Source organism: Danio rerio, chromosome 7, assembly GCF_049306965.1.
Source record: "Danio rerio strain Tuebingen ecotype United States chromosome 7, GRCz12tu, whole genome shotgun sequence".
Taxonomy (NCBI): domain Eukaryota; kingdom Metazoa; phylum Chordata; class Actinopteri; order Cypriniformes; family Danionidae; genus Danio; species Danio rerio.
In genome coordinates this window covers 76147501-76173434 of record NC_133182.1, presented here as the reverse complement: position 1 = coordinate 76173434, position 25934 = coordinate 76147501, and the positions used below count along the sequence as shown (strand labels likewise).

General features: G+C 34.1%; 1 protein-coding gene across 11 annotated transcripts in view; it reads left to right on the top strand.

Annotated features, from left to right (window-relative positions):
* ppargc1a (peroxisome proliferator-activated receptor gamma, coactivator 1 alpha) overlaps positions 1 to 25934 on the top strand; it is a 93913-nt gene that overhangs the window by 63722 nt on the left and 4257 nt on the right. For 10 of the 11 annotated variants that reach the window (XM_017357140.4, XM_073907568.1, XM_073907564.1 and 7 more), the window contains 4 exons: positions 5001 to 5093; positions 7867 to 7987; positions 16942 to 17063; positions 20076 to 20227. In XM_017357140.4, the coding sequence (XP_017212629.1) occupies positions 5001 to 5093; positions 7867 to 7987; positions 16942 to 17063; positions 20076 to 20227 (488 nt within the window). Of the gene's footprint in view, positions 1 to 5000; positions 5094 to 7866; positions 8824 to 16941; positions 17064 to 20075; positions 20228 to 25934 lie in introns of those variants that run through there. The other variant, XM_073907566.1, reaches the window with a different exon arrangement.

The following is a 25934-nucleotide window of genomic DNA, read 5'->3' as shown; positions in this document are numbered from 1 at the left end:
AACTTCTGGTCATGCTAAAGGAAGGTAGCAGTTACGCGGCTGTAGGGCGCCATTACAGAATAAATAAATGAAGATCAAATGTTTGTTCATTTCCCAGAGATAGGTTGCGGCTGGAAAGGCATCCGCTGAGTAAAAACTTGCTGGATAAGTTGGCGGTTCATTCCGCTGTGGCGACCCCGAATTAATAAAGGGACTAAGCCGACAAGAAAATGAATGAATGAATGAATGAATGAATGAATGTTTGTTCATTCTATGATACTGGGCTTATTTTTATACGAAGGTTTGAACTTTGAGAGTGTTTAAATGAGAGAGAAAAGTGTGAAAATGTTAATGCCTGTCTGAGAAAAGAGTATATAGTTTGTAGTGAGGGGTTTTACAGCCTTAAATAATCTATGAATTATAAAAATTAAAGCTGACTACTGCATGGATTTCGCCTATTGCAGGTTATTTTTAGAACGTAACGAATAACGAGGAACCACTGTTATTGTATATATCGTTGATATTTTGCTTACTAAATCAAATTTTCAACTAAAGAGGGATAGATTTATCTGACAATTGTTCATGTTTAAGAAAAGTCATGTCAATATATGTATGAGATATGATGCTTATATATTGTTTAAAATTTAAGGCCCAATCCGCAACGACGCGTAGCGCAAGCTCTGATTGGTCAGCTTGGTAGCGCTGACGAGTCTGGGCGGGACCGAGAGCCGCGTGAATGGCGCGAGCCCAATGTAGCGATTGTTTACAAGTGTGGAGTCCCGTGAAGGAGCTCCGGAAGGAAAGTTTTGTTCTGTGTTTACCTCATAGTTAAAGTTGTTGCACGTCCGTCGGTTCCTGCCTCAAAATGAGCGGGTTTGAGCCACTTGGACATCCCGGAAGTGTTCAGGAAAATCAAAACAGCACCGAAGAAACTCGACACAGAGGAACATTTACATCTCACTGCCAACTAGCGTTTCAGAAGTGTTAATGCAGACCAACAGAGACAGCGCGCAGAAGTATAAATGCACAGCTGCGCGCGTTGCATGCGCCATGGGATACGCTGGTCACTTGACGCAGAAGTATAAACCAGGCTTAAGGGGAAGGGGTAGATACCCCTTCGAACAGAGATTTTTCAGAACCAAACCAAGGGGTAAGAAAATTTCTTTGAATACACAAGCCACAACGGCAGCATAGTTGCACCCGGAAGTAAGAAGATCCACAAATTATTATTATTATTATAATTTATTTATTTATTTATTTATTTATTTATTTATTTATTTTTTGTCATTATTACGAATTTAATACAATTAAAAAAGAATTGGGATTGGGCTAAAGTGTTCATTTAATTTAAATAAAACTGAGATGTCCTGTTTGACTCAAGTTTAAATAACTAAGAGTTTCTAATGCTTTTGTATTCATCTGCATTTTTAATAATGAGTCAAGTCATTTAATTACTTATTGAGGAACTAAATTACTTTCCAGGCAAGGTAAATTGAAAATTAAAATAATACTAGTTTAGGGAAGTAATTGCTTTTTTGAAGTAACTTACCCAACACTGAGCCTACAAACTTTCTCTGAAGCACGTTTACCGAGCAATCTTTTTGGACACAAATCCACACGTCTCAGCAGGAGGGGCTGTAGAGAAGGTAAACATCTTTCTGTGGCTGTCATTGCAATAAAGAGAGAGCCTGGGTCTCACAGCATGGCCACTGAAGTCGTTACAGCTGATTTTGCAAAATCAGAGAAGAACTGCGCACAATAGACAGTAAGCATTGGCTTTGAGGGACACAAGATAAAATGAGCTTGGAAGATAAACAGTGTCTTCGATGGTAAATTGCTCATCTACGCACTTGCAGCATTCATGCTGCTACACCAAATGAGCCGATCCAAACCTGAGTTAAGACATTCACTCACCATTATAGCAATACACTGTCTTTTTATAAATCGCAGACGCGCCTTCAGAGGAGTTTTGAAGTTTCATTTACAGGTTTTTCATCTCTCATCATTCGCGAGCAGTGCGGATGACAAATAGAGTCCAGCAGAGTCATTTCTTGGGCAAACAAGCTTGTGTCACTTGTGAAACTTGAGAGACTTATGGAAGTCTCACATTGTTTCCTCAGTGGACCTTCCTCCTATTAGCGTGAATTTTAGATTAATTTCGTTCCAGCGCTCTTTGATGGGGCTCTGTTGTTTTTAGTAGCAGCTGTTGTTTTGCTCGACAGTGCTGCCCGCTCCATCCCCGCGAGATGAAAGAAACGCCCACTGAGTGAAGTGCTGGACACTTTAAAGTGGGTTACATCCGGATAGCACTCCAGCAAGACAATATTTACTCTAGCGCATTTCAATCTATATATTTTAGTAGCACATGTTTAAGGGCTTATACTGAGGAGACGATTCAGAAGAGTTCTCAGATTTTAATCTAGTGGCCATTTTAGTAAGTGTTTCAATAGACTCGACATCTGAACTATCCCATCAGCATTGTTTATTCTATTGCCCATGTCTGTTTTTAAAGTTTATATATATATATATATATATACATATATATATATATATATATATATATATATATATATATATATATATATATATATATATATATATATATATATATAGTGCTCAGCATATATGAGTACACCCCTCACAAATCTCTCTTTTAAGTTTATTATTTTAACAGGAAGCTATACAATATTATATTTGTGCATATACGTTATATTAGTCAGTACTGAAGCCAAATCTGGAGCTTATCTAGCGAAATAGCTTACGATAACGGTCCAAAAACAAGTACATCCAAATTTAAATGTTAGAGAAAAATATTAAATACAAATTTAAAAAAGAGGAAAAATCATGAGAAGCAAAACGATTCTAAAAATTTAGTTTAAATTTTGTAGTTTATAATTTATTTTTGCAATATTTTGCTTAAATTTAATAGTATTATCTTTCAATTTCTAAATATGTGTGGTGAGTAAAATATTATTTTAAAGAACATATCTGTTTATAAATCTTTTTTTGTGTAAATGCACCGAAATACATTGCCTATATTTACTGAGAAATGGATAAAAAATTTCACTTTCAAAATGGGGTGTACTCAATTATGCTGACCACTATAAATAAATATATATGTATATATATATATATATATATATATATATATATATATATATATATATATATATATATATATATATATATATATATATATATATATATATATATATATATATATATATATATACACACTAATAAATAAATAAATACACTTCCGCCAAAAATGAGCTAATGACATTGAGTAAATGCTTAAGGCACGTAGTACACCATCAAATAAATAGATTTGCTTATGACCAGCTGGTCATCTCCCAGCCTGACCAGCTAAGACCAGGCTGGAAATGGCTGGAAACCAGCCAGGAAATGGCCAAAACCCCTCTAAAACCAGCCTGGTTGACCAGCTAAAACCAGCCAACCAGCCTAGGCTGGTTTAAGCTGTTTTTTTCAGTAGGGTTCGCATTACCTATACATCTGATAAGCTTTTTATATTAATGGACAATGCACAGACATGGATGTTTCACAATGTTTTTACACCACATTATTTGAATCTACCAAATTTAGTTTACAATGTTTCCATTGCTCTACTTACATTAAATCTAAATCCCAAATATCAGAAATGACAATAGATTCTAAAGATTTAATTAATGTCAGTTTTAATGTTATTGATTAATACACTTACTCAACAGATTTCATTCATTCATTTTCCTTCTGCTTTTTCCTTATAACAGCAGAATGAACCGCCACCTACTTGACAGATTTAGATATTTTTTTTAATTTCAGGTGGTTTGTGTAATGTGTTTTATGTTTGGTGAACCAATTTGCAATTGCATCTTTAGTGATTTTCACTTAATTACACTGTCTTGTCTCAACAGGTTGATTTAGAGGTTTTTGCAAAAAAAAAAAAAAGCAAAAGTGGATTTAGCTTGTTTTGACGCAAAATAATTTTTTTTTCTAAAAACCCCAAGAATTGTCTAAAGTGACATTTATGACAAAAAAGTTATTTTATTTACTAGCTAATAACCTTTTTATTACATATAAAATGAAATTTCTGAACCTAATCAGAGTATCCTGATAGAAAATGCTGATATACAAGAAAAGAGGTCTGATGGATTTAGACGGTTTTGTACTAGAACTCTTCATATATACATATATTTATATGTATATGTACATATAATACTTACATACATATGTATATGTACACTGCTACAAATGTGATATTGTGTTTATATATATATATATATATATATATATATATATATATATATTTATATTTATATTTATAATACATTTATACATATATTGCGTTTATAGTTTGAAGGCATAATTGTGTATATAAAAACAAAATCAAACATGGAGAGTCTTAAAAACCCTTTTGTATGAGGAACTACTTTCTTCCGGATTCAAATCATAAACAAACAGTTAAACAGCTGAGCGTGCATATTTTAAATTTCAGATCTGTAGTGTCTGCTTTTTACTGGCTGTATGTGGGCGGAGTAATACACAAAGGGTAAAGAGGCTGTAGGAGTTCTGATATTGCAGAATATCGCACACGGCTATCAGCCAATCAGATTTGAGAACCAGACAGAACTGTTGTATAAATATATATATATATTAAAGGGAAAGATGACTCAAAAAATTCAAATGCTATCATTTACTCAGTTTTCACTTGCTCAAAACCTCCTTTCATTTCTTTCCTCTGTTGAAAGATGCTGGTTACAGGAACTCATTGACTTCTACAGTAGGGAAAAAAATGCTATGGAAGTCAATGGGTGCCAACAACCAGCATTCTTTAAAACATTTTATTTCGTGTTCAACAGAAGAAAGAAACCTTTAAGGATTTAAAAGCACTTGAGGGAGAATAAATGATGGGCTAATTGTTTTGTTTGGGTAAACTATATATGCGATTTAATATAGTTAACGTTTTACTTTTTATATATTTTTCAACAAAACGATCCTGTTCTCTTTCTGCTTGTACGCAGGTCTCCTCGCAACATGGACGAAAGCACTTTCACTCCCAGGATTTGTGGAAACCCTCAGTCCCAGTCGCATTCTCTTTTTGGTCGGAGACCCAGGTTATTACACACTCTTCAATATAATCTTATGCTAGGAAAATGCATATTTGCTGATCTGTGTATATGCAGACTGGTGTATAAGACAGACTTAAATAAGTGCTGCAAGAGAATGTACTGTGTCTGCAATACTTTCAGAGTCTGTCCTTATGCAAAGGAAGCAAGTCACTTGCTGACTCTGTCTAATTGATATGATGAGTTATGATGATGCATCATTTCAAGGCCTTAACTTTCAGAACTTTTACAATAAAGCTTCCGTTGGCAAGAGCTGCTGGCATTAGGGACCCGCTACCTCCCAGCTACACCTTTTCCCTGATGGTGCTTTAGTCCGCTCATATTGTGCTTTTTACACCATGTTGCCTCTATTGCAAATGGCTGTAGAAAAAGTTGCACTTTTTGGACGTAAAGTTCAAACTAAGCAAAAAGTAATGGCATGTGAAGTTGTGCTGACAGACACAGCTGCCAAATTTTCTGCCATATTCCCTTAAGAGTCCCGCTATTGGGAGCTGTAACCTTTCGCGATGTAATGAGACATCTTATTAATGTGTTTGTTTGTCTTCGCCGCTAAGAAGAATGGAAAACAGTCTGCTCTGAGCTTGCTGATTCCCAAGGCCACTTGAGCAAAACAGCAAACAATACATCTATGTACTCTGAGAAACATTTTTCGGTTGCTCAGAGGTTGCTGTTTCACAGCTCCAACCTTATCAGTTAGGTTTTATTTTCAATGGTTTGATTGGGAGCAAAGATCTATGCACTCGATGATTAAGCAATACAACAAGTGAAAAGAAAAACTCATGCTTCGGCTATGAGCCTTTACAAGTGTAATGATGATCTCTTGCTGCTTATGAACTCATTTCCTAATCAGAGTCACAGATCTCGTTTTAGTGTCGTTAGGTGCACATCCTAAGAATTTGAATGAAAAAAATATACATAGAAAGAAGATAAAAAAGTAAATAGCTAAAAGAGACATTTAAAAAAAATTAATAAGGGTGGCCCAGCCGGAGTCTTGACTTAAATCCAATTGAGAATCTGTGGGGGGAGCTAAAAATTGGGGTGATGATTAGAAGACCCTCCAAACATTAACATATTGCAGTGTCCCAGCCAGAACCCTGCCTTAAATCCAATTGAGAATCCTTGGAGGGAGCTAAAAATCAGGGGGATGACAAGGAGACCCTCCAAACATTAACATATTGCAGTGGCCCAGCCAGAGTCCTGACTTAAATCCAATTGAGAATTTGTGGAGGGAGCTAAAAATCAGGGGAATGACAAGGAGACCCTCCAAACATTAACATATTGCAGTGGCCCAGCCAGAACCCTGACTTATATGCAATTGAGTATCTGTATAGAGCTAAAATTAGAGTGATGCCAAGGAGACCCTCCAAATATTGACATATTGCAGTGGCCCAGCCAGAACCCTGACTTATATGCAATTGAGAATCTGTAGAGGGATCTAAAAATCAGGGGGATGACAAGGAGACCTTTAAACATGAACATATTGCAGTGGCCCAGCCAGAACCCTGACTTAAATCCAACTGATAAATTGTGGAAGGAGCTTAAAATCAAGGTGATGCCAAGGCGACCCTCCAAATATTGACATATTGCAGTGGCCCAGCCAGAGTCCTGACTTATATGCAATAGAGAATCTGTAAAGGGATCTAAAAATCAGGAGGATGACAAGGAGACCCTCCAAACATGAACATATTGCAGTGGCCCAGCTGGAGTCCTGACTCAAATCCAATTGAGAATTTCTGGAGGGAGCTAAAAATCTGTGATGACAAGAAGACCCTCCAAACATTAACATATTGCAGTGGCCAAGCCAGAACCCTAACTTAAATCCAATTAAGAATCTGTGGAGGGATCTAAAAATCAGCAGGATGACAAGGAGACCCTCCAAACATTAACATATTGCAGCGGCCCAGGCAGAATCCTGACTTATATGCAATTGAGAATCTGCAGAGGGATCTACAAATCAGCGGGATGACAAGGAGACCCTCCAAACATTAACATATTGCAGTGGCCCAGCTGGAGTGCTGACTTAAATCCAATTAATAAATTGTGGAAGGAGCTTAAAATCAAGGTGATGACAAGGCGACCCTCCAAACATCAACATACTGCAGTGGCCCAGCCGGAGTCCTGACTTAAATTCAATTGAGATCGTTGGGGGAAGGAAGCCTGAAGATTTAGAGCTCATTGCTAAAAGGAATGGGCAAAAATATCATTAGAGTCTTGCAAAAAGCTGATCAGCAATTGTAGGAAGTGTTTGACTGCAGTAATAGCCAATGAAGACTTTTCTGTTGATTATTGAGAAGTGCATAAATAATTTTGGTCATGTCACTTGAGAAATATTTTTGTTTTTCACACAATAATGCCTCTTGTACATAGTCGTGTTATCCTTTAGGAGAAGCCTGTGTCATTTTCAGTCAATTGCTGGTTGAATAAAAGTAATTTAAGTAAGAATTGAAGAACATGGGTAGGAATAATTTAGGGCTTGGGAATATATTTAAATAATGAAATATATATAAATAATAAACTGTTTGATTGGGAAAATGAAAACTGAAGACCTGCATTTTATTTCTGGGAAAATATTTACACATTATTTCACATTTTAGAGGTTTTCTGAAACTCTAGAGGAGACTCTTGATATTACTGTGGAGTTTTTCTAAGAAAGAATCGTCAGAGGAGCAGGAGACTGCTTTCTGTTCCTTGTTTCTTATTGTGTGTTTAGAGAACACTTGATGTGATTTCGTTCTGCAATGTTTTGTCATTTCAATTCTAGGTATGACAGCTATGAGGAATACCAGCACGAGCGTCTGAAGCGAGAGGAGTACCGACGCGACTATGAGAAACGGGAATGTGAGAGGGCCGAGCAGAGGGAGAGACAACGGCAAAAAGCAATAGTGAGTACGCCCACCTATTTTATTCAATTATAGAATGCTTCTTCAACTACGGACACTGTTATATCCCTGTGGTTGTTTGTTATTAAACTTACAGGTTCAAACTTTTGTTAAATAACGGGGCATAGAAAACTTTCCTGGAAACTTTTACTTCACAATTGGTTTTTGTGACTCATTTCTTAGAATCGTGATGTCCAGAGTTGAAGCAGAATCTATCATAAGGCTGAAACATGCTCATGTAAAATAAGGAGTGTAATAAGAATCAATAATAATAGTATGAGTCAAATCCATCTATCAAACAACTGGGTTTTGCTCATTTGTTACTAAGAACAATTTAAAATACAATCACATGCATTATGATTGCTGAATGAATTATTAATAAATCAATGAATAATTAAAAATGAAACAATACATCTATGTACTCTGCAAAATATTTTTCTGTTGCTCAGAGGTTGCTATTTTTTGTAAGGGTTTTATATCAGTTATGTTTTATTTTCAGCGGTTTGATTGTAAGCAAAGAGGGTCTGTACTCGGTAATTAAGCCATACACCAAGTTAAAAGAATACTGCTATGAGCCTTTGTAAGTGTAATGGATTTCGCTTACAAAATTTACTCTTGGTTTACACTTACAAAGTGGCATGTGCTTATAAACACATTTCATAATCAGTGTTCATAACCAGTTGAGTCACAGATCTCATTTTAGTGTCGTTAGGTTCACCTTAATAATTTAAATAAAAAATATATACATCTAAACGAAAATAAATAGTAAAATAAATGAAAGTAAAATATCATCCAAATGAGTTACAAAGCAACAGACAATCCAAAAAAAAAAAAAACAATATTAAGAGTGGCCCAGCCAGAGTCCTGGCTTAAATCCAATTGAGAACCTGTGGATGGAGCTTAAAATCAGGGTTATGACAACGAGACCCTCCAAACATTAACATATTGGATTGGCCCAGCCAGAGTCCTGACTTAAATTCAATTGAGAATCTGTGGAGGGAGCTAAAAATCAGGGTGATAATGAAGATACCCTCCAAACATTAACATATGTCATTGACCCAGCCAGAGTCCTGATAGAAATGCAATTAGGAATCTGTGGAGGGAGCTAAAAATCAGGGTGATAATGAAGATACCCTCCAAACATTAACATATTGCATTGGCCCAGCCAGAGTCCTGACTTAAATTCAATTGAGAATCTGTGGAGGGAGCTAAAAATCAGGGTGATAATGAAGATACCCTCCAAACATTAACATATTTCAGTGACTCAGCCAGAGTCCTGATAGAAATGCAATTAGGAATCTGTGGAGGGAGCTAAAAAGTCAGAGTGATGACAAGGAGATTCTCCAAACATTGACATATTGCATTGGCCCAGCCAGAGTCCTGACTTAAATCCAGTTGAGAATCTGTAGAGAGTTAAAATTAGAGTGATCCCAAGGAGACCCTCCAAATATTAACATATTGCAGTGGCCCAGCCAGAGTCCTGACTTAAATCCAACTAAAATTCTAGAGGGAGCTAAAAATTAGGGTGATGATGAAGAGACCCTCCAAACATTAACATATTGCAGTAACCCAACCAGAGTCCTGACTTAAATGCAATTGAGAATCTGTGGAGGGAGTTAAAAAGTCCAGGGTGATGACGAGGAGTCCCTTCAAACATTACAATATTGCAGTGGCCCAGCCAGAGTCCTGACTTAAGTCCAATTGAGAATCTGTAGAGAGCTAAAATTAAGAGTGATGCCAAGGAGACCCTCCAAATATTAACATATTGCAGTGGCCCAGCCAGAGTCCTGACTTAAATCCAATTGAGAAACTGTGGAGGAAGCTAAAAATCAAGGGAATGACAAGGAGACCCTCCAAACATGAACATATTGCAGTGGCCCAGCCAGAGTCCTGACTTAAATCCAATTGAGAATCTGGAGGGAGATAAAATCAGGGTGATTCCAAGAAGACCCTCCAAATATTAACATATTGCACTGGCCCAGCCAGAGTCCTGACTTAAATCCAATTAAGAAACTGTGGAGGAAGCTAAAAATCAAGTGAATGACAAGGAGACCCTCCAAACATGAATATATTGCAGTGGCCCAGCCAGAGTCCTGACTTGAATCCAACTGAGAATCTGGAGGGAGATAAAATCAGGGTTTATGCCAAGGAGACCCTCCAAATATTAACATATTGCAGTGGCCCAGCCAGAGTCCTGACTTAAATCCAATTGAGAAACTGTGGAGGAAGCTAAAAATCAAGTGAATGACAAGGAGACCCTCCAAACATGAACATATTGCAGTGGCCCAGCCAGAATCCTGACTTAAATCCAATTGAGAATCTGGAGGGAGATAAAATCAGGGTGATGCCAAGGAGACCCTCCAAATATTAACATATTGCAGTGGCCCAGCCAGAGTCCTGACTTAAATCCAATTGAGAATCTGTAGAGGGAGCAAAAAATCAGGGTGATGACAAGGAGACCCTCCAAATATTAATGTTTTTATAATTATAATATATTTTTTACTAAACCTTTTATAAAACATTTCACATTTATTATGATTTGCTGAATTAATTAATAATATATTAATGAATAATAAAAAAAAAAAATTAGCTGGAGCACCTGAGAAGGCTACTTCATTTTTGCATCTCCTCTGAAGCTCCCCTCGCGCTTCCATCATGTACAATAGCAGACAAAAGTGTTTGCTGAATTGCTGGTTTTGTTGCTGACAGCTGATAAATGCGGTGAGGTTTTAAAGATGACACCCTGAGACTAGCGCTTCATATGAAGCTCTCACATCCTTTGCCCCCCCAAAACCTCTTCTGACAGCTCAGCCGCCACCGCTAGTAATTGTCTCGCTGCCGCTGGAACACGGAGAGAGAAAAAAGATGAAGAAAAAAAAAAAAAAGAAACGTACGCTAGGGCCGAGTCATGCGTGCATTATTTGACGTGTGCATTTATCAGTGAACTGAGTTGGAAAGCCGTCTCATTTCACAGTCTGGTCAGGCACAGCGAGAGAGAACAAAACTGATATTTCATCTCGGAGAAATATGCAAGTGTTGGAAATTAAACTGCTCATTTCGAGCGCGTGCATTAACATACCTTTGATTTGGGGGGCAGGGGGGGGATCTTATTTCAACTTTTCCCTCGATTGTCTGGTCGAAAGCATTTAGCTGGTGGTGTGATTAATAGAATCCGTCAGTGTTCGGAAACGCTGCAGAGATGTTAAAAATACACAACTGGGAGATAAAGAGGAAACGCGTGTAGCCTGAATGATTCAGAGTGGCGTCTTTGCATGAGTTCACTTTTTGACTGAGAAACAGAGAGAGAGATGGGATGGCTGAGCGCTTCGAGCTTTCTGTAGGCAAACACAATGATGGAGGCAGAGAAAGCCTGAGAGAAGGAGAACGAATGCACAAGTCCTGCCGGCAGGAGAGAGACCACCACTGAAAAACACCTCCGAGCGTGATAGGGTTCCTTTAAGTTTCTTCAACTGTGGGCTTTATTAAATCAACACTTTTAAAACACTAATTTAAGTAGGCAAATAATAATGTCAGGATATTTAATCCACAATAATAACTTCTTTCATTTGTTGGGAATAAAACATTTCATCACAGTTTGGTTTCCAACATGTTTAAAATTATATTTTGGGTTTAGCAGGATTTTAGGAAGGAAATTATTTTATAATATGTTAATAAATAATATTATTTATTTATTTATTTATTTATTTATTTATTTATTTATTTATTTATTTATTTATTTATTTATTTATTCATCAAAATGTTGAATTATTAAAATATTTATTTATTTATTTATTTATTTATTTATTTATTTATTTATTAAAATGTTGAATTATTAAAATATTTATTTATTTATTCATTTATTTATTTATTTTTATTAAACTAGTTATCTATTAAATATTTATTTATTTATTTATTTATTTATTTATATTTAACTAGTTATTTATTAAAATATTTATTTATTTATTCATTTATTCATTTATTCATTTATTCATTTATTTACTTATTTATTTATTTATTTATTTATTTATTTATTTTATACAGTTGAAGTCAGAATAATTATCCCCCCTTTAATTATTTTTTTCTGTTTAACGGAGAGAAGATTTTTTTCAACACATTTCTAAACATAATAGTTTTAATAACTCATTTCTAATAACTGATTTATTTTATCTTTGCCATGATGACAGTAAATAATATTTGACTAGATATTTTAAAGATACTTCTATACAGCTTAAAGTGACATTTAAAAGCTTAACTAGGTTAATTAGGTTAACTAGGCAGGTTAGGGTAATTAGGCAAGTTATTGTATAACGATGGTTTGTTCTGTAGACTATCGAAAAAAAATATAGCTTGAAGGGGATAATAATATTGACTTTAAAAAATATTATCAAACATACTGTGAAAATTTCCTTGCTCTGTTAAACATCATTTGGAAAATATATTTAAAAAAAATAATAAATTAATAAATAAATAAATAAAGGGGGCTAATAAATCTTAATTATACAGTAAATAGATATTTTTTCATTTAATCATTCATTCATTTATTTATTTGTTGTTTTCGATATTTCATACAGAAATATCATATCATTATTTCAAAAATGGACAGATATATGGCCATATAGAAACAACTGGAAATTTTGCAGTCTTTTAAAATATGTTAAACATATGACATTTATGTTATATATATGAAATTCAAACATGAACTGTCAGGCATATATTGCCATATAACACATTTCTATGAGATTAGTTGAATATAAATTACAATTATTAGCCCCCCTGTTTATTTATTTCCCCAATTTCTGTTTAACGGAGAGAGCACATTTCTACACATAATAGTTTTAATAACTTATTTCTAACAACTGATTTATTTTATCTTTGCCATGATGACAGTAAATAATATTTCACTAGATATTTTTCAAGATACTAGTATTCAGCAAGTGACACTTAAAGGCTTAACTAGGTTAACTAGGCAGGTGAGGGTAATTAGGCAAGTGTTTGCATAACGATTGTTTGTTCTGTAGACTTGAAAATAAATATATCGTTTAAAGGGGTTAATTATTTTGACCTTAAAATATTTTTTAAAAAAATAGGAACTGCTTTTATACTAGCCAAAATAAAGCAAAGGAGTTTCTCCTGAAGAACAAATATTATCAGACATACTGTGAAAATCTCTTTGCTCTGTCAAACATCATTTGGGAAATATTAAAACAGAAAAAAAAATTTAATCGGGCTAATAATTAAACTTTATATATATATATATATATATATATATATATATATATATATATATATATATATATATATACGCACGCTAAAAGTATATTAAATTAAAATTAAAAAAATATTATGTTGTTAGAATATTCTACAGCAAGAATTAACGGGGCTAAAACCCCAAACAATCAAGGTATGGTCCGAATTTATTGATTTTCCTTCACCTTAGTCCCTTTATTCATCAGGGGTCACCACAGTGGAATGAACCGCCAACTTATCCAGCACATGTTTTATGCAGCAGATGCCCTACCAGCTCCAACCCAGTACTGGGAAACATCCATACACACTCAACCACACACAAACACTACAGTCAATTTAGTTCATCCAATTCACCTACAGAGCACGTGTTTGGACTGTTGGGGAAACCAGAGCGCCCGGAGGAAACCCACACCAACATGGGGAAAACATGCAGACTCCTTACAGAAATGCCAACTGACCCAGCCGGGACTTGAGCCAGAGACCATTTTGCTGTGAGGCGACAGTGCTAGCCACTGTGCCACCCCAGGCTAATAATATTGCCTGTATGAATGAAAATCAACTATAAAAACCATATAAAATTGTACCAAACTAAATCATAAGATTCATTATAAGCTCCACAGACTGAATCAAAGTAAATGAAAGCATCTTTTAAGATCAAATTACAACAGATTTTTCTCGAACATACAACGATGAAATGGTGACATTTATGAAAAAAAAATTCTAAATAAATGTCTCTGGGTGATCTAAACAATATGAACAGCTTTCATCAATCTCCATATATTTTAATAACAATACAATTGGCAGGTTTTTCGGTCCCACTTTATATTAAGTGGCCTTAACTAATATGTACTTACATAGGAATTAATAGTTTGTTACAATGTACTTATTGTGTAAATACATGTATTTACTGTGTACTTATGCTTGATTAAATACCTGTATGTAGTTACATCTGTAATTAACCTTTGTATTTACATTTGTAAATACACTGTTGACCATCCCTTACACCTTAACCCACCCTTAAACCTACCCATACCACCAAACCTGTCCATAACCCAACCTCTATCCCAACTCTAAAGCACCACAAGTGTTCTCAAATACATTATAAACACAGTAAGTACATTGTATTTATTTTTTGATGTAAGTACATAGTAGTTAGGGACACTTAATATGAAGTGGGACCGGTTTTTCTTTTTACTGTCTTTGTGACATGGTGAAATCAAGTATACTCCTTTGAATTATGAGCAGCAGATACATATCATAATTTTACCCGTGACTTACAAGAGACCTCTGGTTATTGTTGAGGATCACGAGTATATTTTGTTGCACATAATGCCAGGTACATGAGCATATGAATAAATAATGCCACGTAATAAGGCCCGAGGCTTGCGTTTTGTCTCCAGATTAGCAAACTGAATTAAATATCGCCATTTTATATATTCAGCCTGGTGGGGCCTTTATGGTTTCTCAATCTATGTGCTCTCTCTTGTGTTTCATTTAATAACGGAACATTTGCCTGTGGCTAAAATAGATGATAAGCACACACCTGCGACTGCACATCACTTGATTCATATTACAATGTGATCGGTTGCTTAGCGATTCGTAAACATCCAGCATTTATGCGTATATATGTGCTATATTATTTCGAGGGGTAAGTTGTGTTGTTGTTAAATATCTAAAATCAATGTAATGTAATGTAAAAATGGTGATTAATAAAAACTAAAAGTCATGTTCAGGCTTAATTAAAGGGATAGTTCACACAAAAATAAAAATTCCGTCATCATTTTTACTTGTTCCAAACCTGTTTGAGTTTCTTTATTCTGTTGAACACAAAAGGAGATATTTTAAAGAAAGATGAAAGCCATTGACATCCATAGTATTTATTTTTTTATAATATGAATGTCAATGATTGCCAGATTTTAGCTTCCTTAAAAATATATATTCTGTTGTGTAGATAAAGGTTTGGAGCCGCTTGAGGGTGAGTAAATTCATATTTGGGGGGTGAACTATCCCTTTAAAAAGACACATTGCTGTAAATCTGCCCAAATATACTTTTAAAATGTGAAATAAAGCCATTTTTTCAAATCCAGTCAACATTTAATATAATATATAACCAATATTATGATCTTTGAAAAGCTAGAGTCAAGTTTGAGGCATCAAAACATACAATAATAGTTCAGGTAATATTTTATATAGATTATTTTGAGGGATGTACAGAATAACATGTTTCTAAACGTATTTCCTGTTTTACATTTTTAATTACCATATAGCTTAAAAGAGTTCATAAATGTCCAAATACTGATGAATAACGTTATGATAGCTGTTTTAACATTTAAGGTTATGATTGAATTGCCCTTATTTAATTGGCCATCATTTAATAGTTTGTTAACAGGCAGGAAATATTCATTGGCCAATGACATCACCACATTGAAATGGTTTATATATATATATATATATATATATATATATATATATATATATATATATATATATATATATATATATATATATATATATATATATATATATATATATATATAAATATATATATATATATATGGCCAGATTTAGTGATATGTTTTGCTGTTTTTACTTTTATATCCTCCAATCTCCTTTTTCTACAGTTTGTCTAAATGCAAAATATTAATAAAAACATGTAAAGCATCTTGTAAAACTTTAAAACTTTAAAACTGCATGATGCTATCATGTCAATACGGAGCAAAATCTATGCATCTATGCATCATCTATATGCCATGAAGGATTAAGGCAGTTCTGAAGGCAAAACAGGGTCCAACCCGGTACTAGTAAGGTGTACCTAATAAAGTGGCTGATGTGTGTGTGTGTGTGTGTGTGTGTGTGTGTGTGTGTGTGTGTATGTGTATGTGTGTGTGTATGTATATATTTATAACATAGATAAAGATGCTGTTTGACTAAAATATGTGATACCCTTTAAACAATTTTACAGCAATATCAAGACATTTCTCAATCTCTTGACACATATATTTATATATATATATATATATATATATATATATATATATATATATATATATATATTTTTTTTTTTTTTTTTTTTTTTTTTTTTTTTTTTCCCCAGCTCCAGTTGTAAACACAGTAGATGGTAAAATAATGATAAAAGTCATCAAATTGCAAATACAGCATATTCTGCAAGCTTGGAGATCTAGTCTGTCAATCTAAAACAGCCTGTTTAAAAAGACAAAAACAAACAAAAAATGTAAAATCAACAATAAACTAAACAAAAAGACAAGAGATTTGCTGTTTCTACTTGTTTACATTGAGCTAAAACAACACAATTCTTGAGTTTTTTGGGGAAACAACTTAATTATTTTATGTAGGATCCACTTAAATTTGTAAAAACTAACAAGTTAACTTAATTCCTTTATGTTTTCCCAACACAAATCGATTGTGTGGAACTCAGCATTTTTTAGATAGCCCACAGTGAAAGAGAGACCGGCCTCTCTTGCTTCTTGTCCACACACACTCACACACACACTGAAAACAGAGTGAAAAAGATAAAGGCTAGTCCTGCAGCCTTTTCCTCCAGACTGTTCTTGGCTTTCCCACAGTGGTGGATGTTAATTACAGTGGCGGGGTGAGGTTGAGAGAAGTCAAGGAGAGGGGGAAGAGGAAGAAAGCAAAGCAGAGCAGTGTGTTGGACTAATCTCTTCTCTCTGCTTTCCCTTTATGCGCAGGAGGAGAGGCGAGTGGTGTATGTGGGACGTCTTCGCGCCGACAGCACACGCACCGAGCTCAAACGCCGCTTTGAAGTCTTCGGCGAGATTGAGGAGAGCACAGTCAACCTGAGACATGACGGGTGAGACCGCGGGCTCACGTCTGTGTGCTTTTCTGGAGTGTGTGTATTTCAGATGGATAAAGTCGGCACTGTGTTTTTCACAGCAGGAAAGGAATCCTCTCAATCTACTTCATTTGGACTTTTTGTCGACTAAATTGACTTTATTTTATTGCAGTATTAAAGGGATAGTTCATCAATACCTCACAAAATCCCTCAAGTGGTTGAGTTAGTTATGAGTTATAGTTATGAGCTCTTTTTTTTTTTTTTTTTAACACAAAAGAAGATATTTTGAAAAATGTTGGAAACCTGTAACCATTGACTTCCATACTATTTGATTTTTTTTTCTTCAATGGAAGTCAATGGTTACAGGTTTCTAACGTTTTTCAAAATTTATTCTCTTGTGTTAGATGCAGAAAGAAACCTATAAAAGTTTGAAACTAGTTAATTTGGACTTTTTGATGACTGAATTGACTTTATTTTATCGTAGTAAAACTCCCTCAAGTAGTTATAAGTTATGGTTATGTTTTTTTGGTTTTTTTTGGACATAAAAGAAGATATTTTGAAAAATATAACCATTGACCTCCATAGTATTTATTTTACTTCAATGAAAGTCAATGGTTACAGGTTTTTCATTTTTTAGATATGTTCTCTTGTGTTAGATGGAAGAAAGAAACCAATAAAGGTTTGAATCTCGTAAATTTGGACTTTTTGTTGACTAAATTGACTGTATTTTATCATTGTATTAATGAGATACCCCCACCCCCCTTAAAAAATCCCTCATGTGGTTGAGTTATAGTAATGAATCTTTTTTTTTTTTTTTTGAGCACAAAAGAAGATACTTTGAAAAATGTTGGAAACCTGTAACCATTGACTTCTATAGAATATGTTTTTTTTTTCTTCAATGGAGGTCAATAGTTACAGGTTTCTAACATTTTTCTAAATTTATTCTCTTGTGTTAGATGAAGAAAGAAACCTATAAAAGTTTGAAACTAGTTAAATTGGACTTTTTGTTGACTGAATTGACTTTATTTTATCGTAGTATTAAAGGGACAGTCCCCCCTCTTTAAAGAATAAAACTCCCTCAAGTGGTTATGAGTTATGGTTGTGTTTTTTTTTTTTTTTTTTTTTTAACACAAACGAAGATATTTTTAAAAAAGAATAGAAACCCTGTAACCATTACAGGTTTGTAATATTTTATACATATTCTCTTGTGTTAGATAAACTTTTTGTATATTTGGACTTTTTGTTGACTAAATTGATTTTATTTTATCATTGTACTAAATGGATAGCACCCCCCCCTCCACCCCCACCCCCCAAAAAAAATCCCTCAAGTGGCTGAGTTATGATAATGAATCTTTTTTAACACAAAAGAAGATACTTTTAAAAATGTTGGAAACCTGTAACCATTGACTTCCATTGAAGTAAAAAAAAACAAATTCCATTTTCTCTTGTGTCGCATGGAAGAAACCCATAAAGATTTGAAACTAGTTGGTTGAACTTTGAATTGACTTTATTTTATCATAGTATTAAATATATAGTTCCTCCCTCAAAGAATAAAACTCCCTAAAGTGATTATGAGTTATTGTTATGTTTTGTTTTGTTTTTCTTCACAAAAGAAGATATTTTGAAAAATATTAGAAACCTGTAACCATTGACTTCGATAGTATTTGATTTTTACTTCAATGGAAGTCAATTATTACAGGTTTTTAACTTTTTTTAAATATTCTCTTGTGTTAGATGGAAGAAAGAAACCCATAAAGGTTTGAATCTAGTAAAATTGATTGGAAACCTGTAACCATTGACTTCCATTGAAGTAAAAAAATAAATAAATAAAAGATCTTCTCTTGTGTTAGATGGAAGAAAGAAACCCATAACGATTTTTAAACTAGTTGATTTTGACTTTTTGTTGACTGAATTAACTATATCATAGTATTAAAGGGATAAGCCCACCGGCTAGAGCCCCGGCTGGGTCAGTTGGCATTTCTGTGTGGAGTTTGCATGTTCTCCCCATCTTAGTGTGGGTTTCCTCCAGCTCCGGTTTCCCCCACAGTCCAAGCACATGCGCTATAGGGGAAATTAATAAACTAAATTGGCCGTAGTGTATGGGTGTTTCCTAGTACACAGATGCGGCTTGAAGGGCATCCGCTACTTGCAATGTATCCTGGAATAGTTGGTGGTTCATTCCGCTGTGAAATAAAGAACTAAGCCGAAGTAAAATAAATGACTGAATTACTATTAGACTCTACCGAAATTCATAAAGCATCGTCTTTTTTTTTTGTTCTATTGTTTTCATCCATGCTTTAATTTGTCTATTTTTTCGCATATTTTTATTTAAATATTTCATGCAGATGCTCTCCGTACAAAATTAAAAATGAGCAATTCCTTTCAAATATTTATTTTATAAAATTCTATTCATATTGCATTTACATTTACATTTACATTTAGTCATTTAGCAGACGCTTTTATCCAAAGCGACTTACAATTGAGGACAAGGAAGCAATTTAGACAACTAAGAGCAACAATGAATAAGTGCTATAGGCAAGTTTCAGGTCTGTAAAGTCTAAGAAGGGAAGTATTAGTAGTATTAGTTTTTATTTTGTTTTTTTTGGTACAGTTAGTGTGATATTCAGAGAGGTAATTGCAGATTATGAAGTGAAGTGGAGACTAAATTGCAAAATATATCTAAAAATCTAAATAAAATATATGCATAAATCTAAATATCGCAATGTCCTTTTTTTTTTTTTTTTTCAATATCGTGCAGCCCTAGTAAGAAAAACACACAGCACAGCCATCCAGTCAATTCCTATTGGGCAAGTCCCGCCTTGATATAATATCACAATAGCAATAGCAGCTATTCATGCTGACTCGCCCTGCTTCTCAGTGCTCATCCAGCATCTGTCACAGACATATTTAAATACAAATAGGATTATCCTGCAACAAAAAAAAAGCAGGAAGTCACATTCAGCAAGCTGATTTAATGATGCACACCTAGTTCCTGGCGACTGACGCTTGGTTTTTTATTTCTCATTGCAGGGATAACTTTGGCTTCATCACCTACCGCTACACTTGTGATGCTCTCGCTGCCCTTGAGAATGGACACACTTTGCGCAGGTCGAACGAACCTCACTTTGAGCTCTGCCTTGGTGGACAAAAGCAGTACAGCAAATCCAATTACACAGACTTGGGTAAGTACACAGGCTGTCTGCATTCATACACAACTGACTAGAGACCCTAGAAGAGTCCTACTTTATATTAAGCGGCCTCAAAGGGATAGTTCACCTAAAAATGACATTTTTGGCGTAATTTAGGAACTTCTTTTTGGTTTGGTCACTCATAACTTATTAAGATAATAAGCACAACCCTGTTAGACCAATAAATAATTGAATACAGTTCATGTTATCAAAACATAAGATAGCATACATTTATCAAAAGCTATATGACAAATGCTAGTTTACACTATCTGACAGAAGTCTTGTTGTCAATCACAGTCGTAAGAGCAACAAATAATAACTTGGCTTGACTTGAAGTGGCAGAAGGTAGATTTTTCCTATTAATCTGTTGAAACTGCATCCCAATCATCACAAATACTGCAGAAGACCTATTGGAACCTGCATGGACCCTAGATTTTCACAGAAATCAGGCAAGTTTGGTGAAGGAAAAATCATGGTTTGGGGTTACATTCAGTATGGGGGCGTGCGAGAGATTTCCAGAGTAGATGGCAACGTCAACAGCCTGAGGTATCAAGACATTTGTGCTGCCCATTACATTACAAACCAGAGGAGAGGGCAAATTCTCCAGCAGGATAGCGCTTCTTCTTATACCTCAGCCTCCATATCAAAGATCCTGAAAGCAAAGAAGGTCAATGTACTGCAGGATTGGCCAGCCCAGTCACCAGATATGAACATTATTGAGCATGTCTGGGTAAAGATGAAGGAGGAGGCTTTGAAGATGAATCCAGAGATGAATAAACTCTGGGAGTCCTGCGAGGACGTAGTGTATAATTGTATGATCCGATATTAGACTCTTAAAGGGAAAGTTCACCCCAAAAATGTAAATTCACTCAATATTTACTTTCCTTTAAAAGGCGTTCCAGACATTAATTACATTTATCTCTTTTTTCTATTAAGCACAAATATACACTGTAAAAAATAAATCCGTAAACTTTACGGTAAAAAAACGGCAGCTGTGGTTGCCAGTACTTTTCCGTTAAAATCACGGTACAAACCGTAAAAGTAATTTTTCATTTTTACGGTAAATTACCGTATTTTATTCATTTATAGAGGTAATATATCTGTATTTTGAATGACCAACATCTACACATCTTTTGTTACACAGTTAGACACGTTAGCACACCCACAACATGCAGGTGGCGCTGAGGAAGTTACATAATGAGCCAATGCTCATCACAATCAACTTTTCCCACAAGCAGAAAAGAGGATCAGCATATAGAAGGTGCTCAGTGTCATTCACACAGCTACTAAACATCAGTATGGGGAACACGCATAAAATTAAAGTCAAGAAATAAACATTGTTTATCAACATTAGATTTAACATAAATCTCTAATGTACATAACTGATGAGGAAACAACTAAAAATATCCATATTAATGTCACCCAAATGCATAAAAAGTGATGTGCCATGCAGGGAATTCGGGGAAAGTCAATTTACGGTTGTTTGCCGTATATATTAAGGGAAACATACCAATAACCAGGTTACGGATTTATACTGTAGCATTTTTACAGTTTTTTACCGTTGAAATCACGGCCATTTTTTGCAGTATATATTTTGAAGAAAGTTGAATGCTGGTTGAAAACTGGGACTGTGAGTAAAGCATGACAGAATTCTCTCTTCTTTGGGTGAGCTATTTCTTTAAGACTCCAAAATGTGACTTTCTTAGCGAGTATACGGCTGTCGTGTTTTTAGTATGTACATAGAGTGAGTGATTTATTGTCAGTAAAGCAGCAACTCAAAAGGGCAAAAGCTGTGCCATTACAGTCTTTCCTTATGCATAGTCAGAATTCTTTATCTAGTATTTCTGCGTTCCCTGCGGGCATGTTCTGAGGCCCTGGATGGTTTGTGCGAGATGTGAAAACAGTCAGGACGGGGTAGGAGAGGAAGGTCAGGTCCCATCAGCCTGCTGTTGTGCCGCTGGGATGTTGAAGAGCAGCAGGACCTCACCATGACACTGAGGAGTGAGCAGCCTGCAGATCCAGACCCGCTCAGAGAGACAAATGAGAGGAAGAGCTCTGTCAGCAACTGAGACTGATTCATATACAGCTTCATCTCCATCCGCTCCAGTACAATGCCTTTCCTCTGCCTTTCAAAGACACTTGTAATGTCACTAGTTTTAGTAAGTTTTTTTTGTTTTTTGTTTTTTGTTTGTTTTTGTTTTTTGTTTGTTTTTTGTTTGTTTTTTGTTTGGTTGTTTTGTTTTGTGTTGTTTTTTGTTTTGTGTTGTTTTTTGTTTTTTGTTTTGTGTTGTTTTTTGTTTTGTTTTTTTGTTTGTTTTTTTGTTTTGTTTTGTTTTGTTTTGTTTTGTTTTGTTTTTTTGTTTTTTTGTTTTGTTTAAATTGTTTGTTAATAGCAAATGATATGCAAACGACAAATTAAGGACCAAAATTAATAAAGCTGCTTTTATTTCTTGCAGAAAAATAAAATAAAACAACAAAAGCACATGCTATAATTTATTATTAAATAATATAATATATAAATTATACAACAATAATAAACATAGTAATTCATGCATTACAATAGTAATACCTTAAATATTTGAATAAGAAAATTAACTTTTAAAACATAAACATTCAATTTTAGTTGTGTTAGCATATAGCCAAAATATGCAGAAGTACAATACGTAAAATCAATTTTAATAAAAACAAATACACAAGTAACTGCATAAACCAGCTTGGAACAACATTGTAATTCAATTTCTATTCATTTTCATTACAGAAATAATAATAAAAAAGCAATTAATATATTATATATATATATATATATATATATATATATATATATATATATATATATATATATATATATATATATATATATATATATATATATATGGAACATATGTTTATAAGATTAATTATATTAAAAATAGCTTGTTAATCGCAAAAGAAGCCGAATCAAGTATGAAAATAATTTGATCTAAAAGAGAAATAAAGCTAAATAGAAAAACTACAAAAACACAATAAAGCATTAAAAATGCATAGCTTAATTTGTTAGTAAATATTGTTATATTTAAAAAAAATAATATTTTATAAATACACTAGTTAAACCAACATAAACAGTGGGGGTGTTAGAAATTGTTGTTGATTAAAATAATCTGAAATATTTTAAAACATAAACATTAGACAAAAACAAAACTACAGCAAGCTAAAAATATACGACATAAATGTACAATTTAAACTAAAATATAATAAATACAAAATTTAAAAGAGCAAAATTCAAGAGAAACAAAAAACTAAAAAAATCAAATTTTGTAGATATGTTTGAATATTTTGCATGCATAATATTAATATTTTTAAGATGTTTTGTCAAAAACAAATATATACATTTAATAAGTCTGTTTTGTTCAAATGCACCAAAATATATGACCTATATTCACTGAGAAATGGAAAAAATATTCATTTTCAAAACTCATATATGTTAAGCATTATATATATATATATATATATATATACAAAATAAAACTGTATAAAGTAAAAAAAAATACAATAAAATTAATAATTAAGCAGTAAAATAACTACAATTTGAATAAAATCTAAAGCAATTTAATTCAAAGCCTTTATAACTTCTATAATAATATACAAATGTTGTTAAAACAGCTCTGGTCCTTTCTTTTACATTCAGATGCATGTATTTTAGCAGACTTTAATCATCCCCTCACCCTCTTCTTCAGGCTTTTACTCACCCATGCCTTCTTTTCATATGCACTATATGCCCTCTGTCCAGGATTACCAAGGTGACAATCTAGATCAGATTGATGGATCCTACCAGTGACAAATTCCTCTGTAAAACGTTATGGGGCTTTTTCCCCCCATGATGCCCCTGATAGGATTGTGGATGTAATAGGCAATCATCATCTCCAGCCAAAGGGGGGGAAAGTGTCGTTTTTTGCAGGGGGGAAGGGAATCAGAGATACTGTAGGAGGAGAAGGAATTGAATCCTAAGGGCAGCGTCTCTTTGCATCTCATGCAATGTAAGATGTTATAACAGGAAAAATGAAACGGCCTTCGATATTTAGTGGATGCACATTTATTTTGTGCAGAATGTGAGGTCAGGGACGTGTGATGCTGAGGACGCTGGGATGATCCGTCTCTCTGTGTGGCGTTGATGGTGCTGAGGGTCAATGGAAAGGAACAAGAGCACTTTCCCCTCAAATAATGAGGGCATTAGCTTGTGTTTCAGAGGATCAGGGTAAGGCCAGAGATATTCAGGCCAAAGGTGAACACAGAAGCTTTGGTTAAGGCCTTTACTTTACTGATGGCCCGTTGAATAAAACAACAGAAACCATCAAAGAAATTGTTGAATGGTTTTGATGGAAATGACTTTGGCTTTATTGGAAACTGGAGAGCCTCTTTTCCATTTCTATTGATAATTTTGTTGTACTGTATATTGGTGGCATGTTAAAACCAATATATCTTAATGAAATACGTCCCAAAACACATTAAAACAATACAAATGAACTGATTCTAATGGTTAAAATTAGATGGTTTCAATTATTTGGTCCAAGCTGGGTTTTGCTGGGTTTTAATGGCTATAATGGAAATTATTTTGGTTTTAATTGAATTTGTGATGAGATTGTGTCTTGTTTGGTTTTATACTGGTCATTTTATGTCTTATATTGGTGGCATGTTAAAACCAATATATATCTTAATGGCATATGTACCAAAACACATTAAACACCATTGAAATAAGCTGGTTTAAATAGTTCAAATTGTGTTGTCGTTGTCGTTGCCCTTTATTATTGTTTTAGCATGTTTAATATTGCCATGTTGGTGCAAGCTGGATTCCGTTGGTCTGACTGGTACCTCTAGCAAATAATTCTAGTCAAAATATTGAAAATACTTAACTTTAGTGAAATCTATCTATCTATCCATAAAGCTGTTTATGGATCAGTTTTATCAGGATAGAAGCTTTGGTTAAGGCCCATATATCTGTTGAATAAAACAACAGCAGCCAGAAATTGTAAAGGTTTTTTGAATATTGGTGGCTTAAAGTTAAAACCCTTATATCTTAATGGAACATGTGCCAAAACATGTTAAAAACCCTTCAAATGTGCTGGATTAAATAGTTCAGATTTGATCATCATTACTTTTAATTGTTATTTTAGCATGTTTAACATTTTTAAAGGTTTTAATGGAAACTATGATGGTCCTTTTGGGTTTGCATTGGTCATTTTTATGTCTTATGATCCATCTCAATGGCAATAATGTAGCTGCAGGTAAATGGCAAAGAACAAGAGCACTTTCCCTCAGATAATGAGGGCATTAGCTTGTGTTTCAGAGGATCAGGGTAAGGCCAGAGGTATTCGGGCCAAAGGTGAACCCAGACACTTTGGTTAAGGCCCTCATCCCTGTTGAATAAAACAACAGAAACCCTCAAATAATTTGTAGAATGGTTTTAATGGTTATAATGGAAATTGCTTTGGTTTTATTGGAAGCCGTAAGAGTCCTTGTGGGTACCTTCTGGTAATTCTTTTACCTTATATTGAACATGCCACATGTTAAAACCAATAAATGCTAATGGAATATGTCACCATTAAAAACTATTTAAATGTACTGGTTTTAATGGTTGAAATTTGATGGTCTGTAATGGAAACCATTACATTTTATCTCTATCTATCTATCTATCTATCTATCTATCTATCTATCTATCTATCTATCT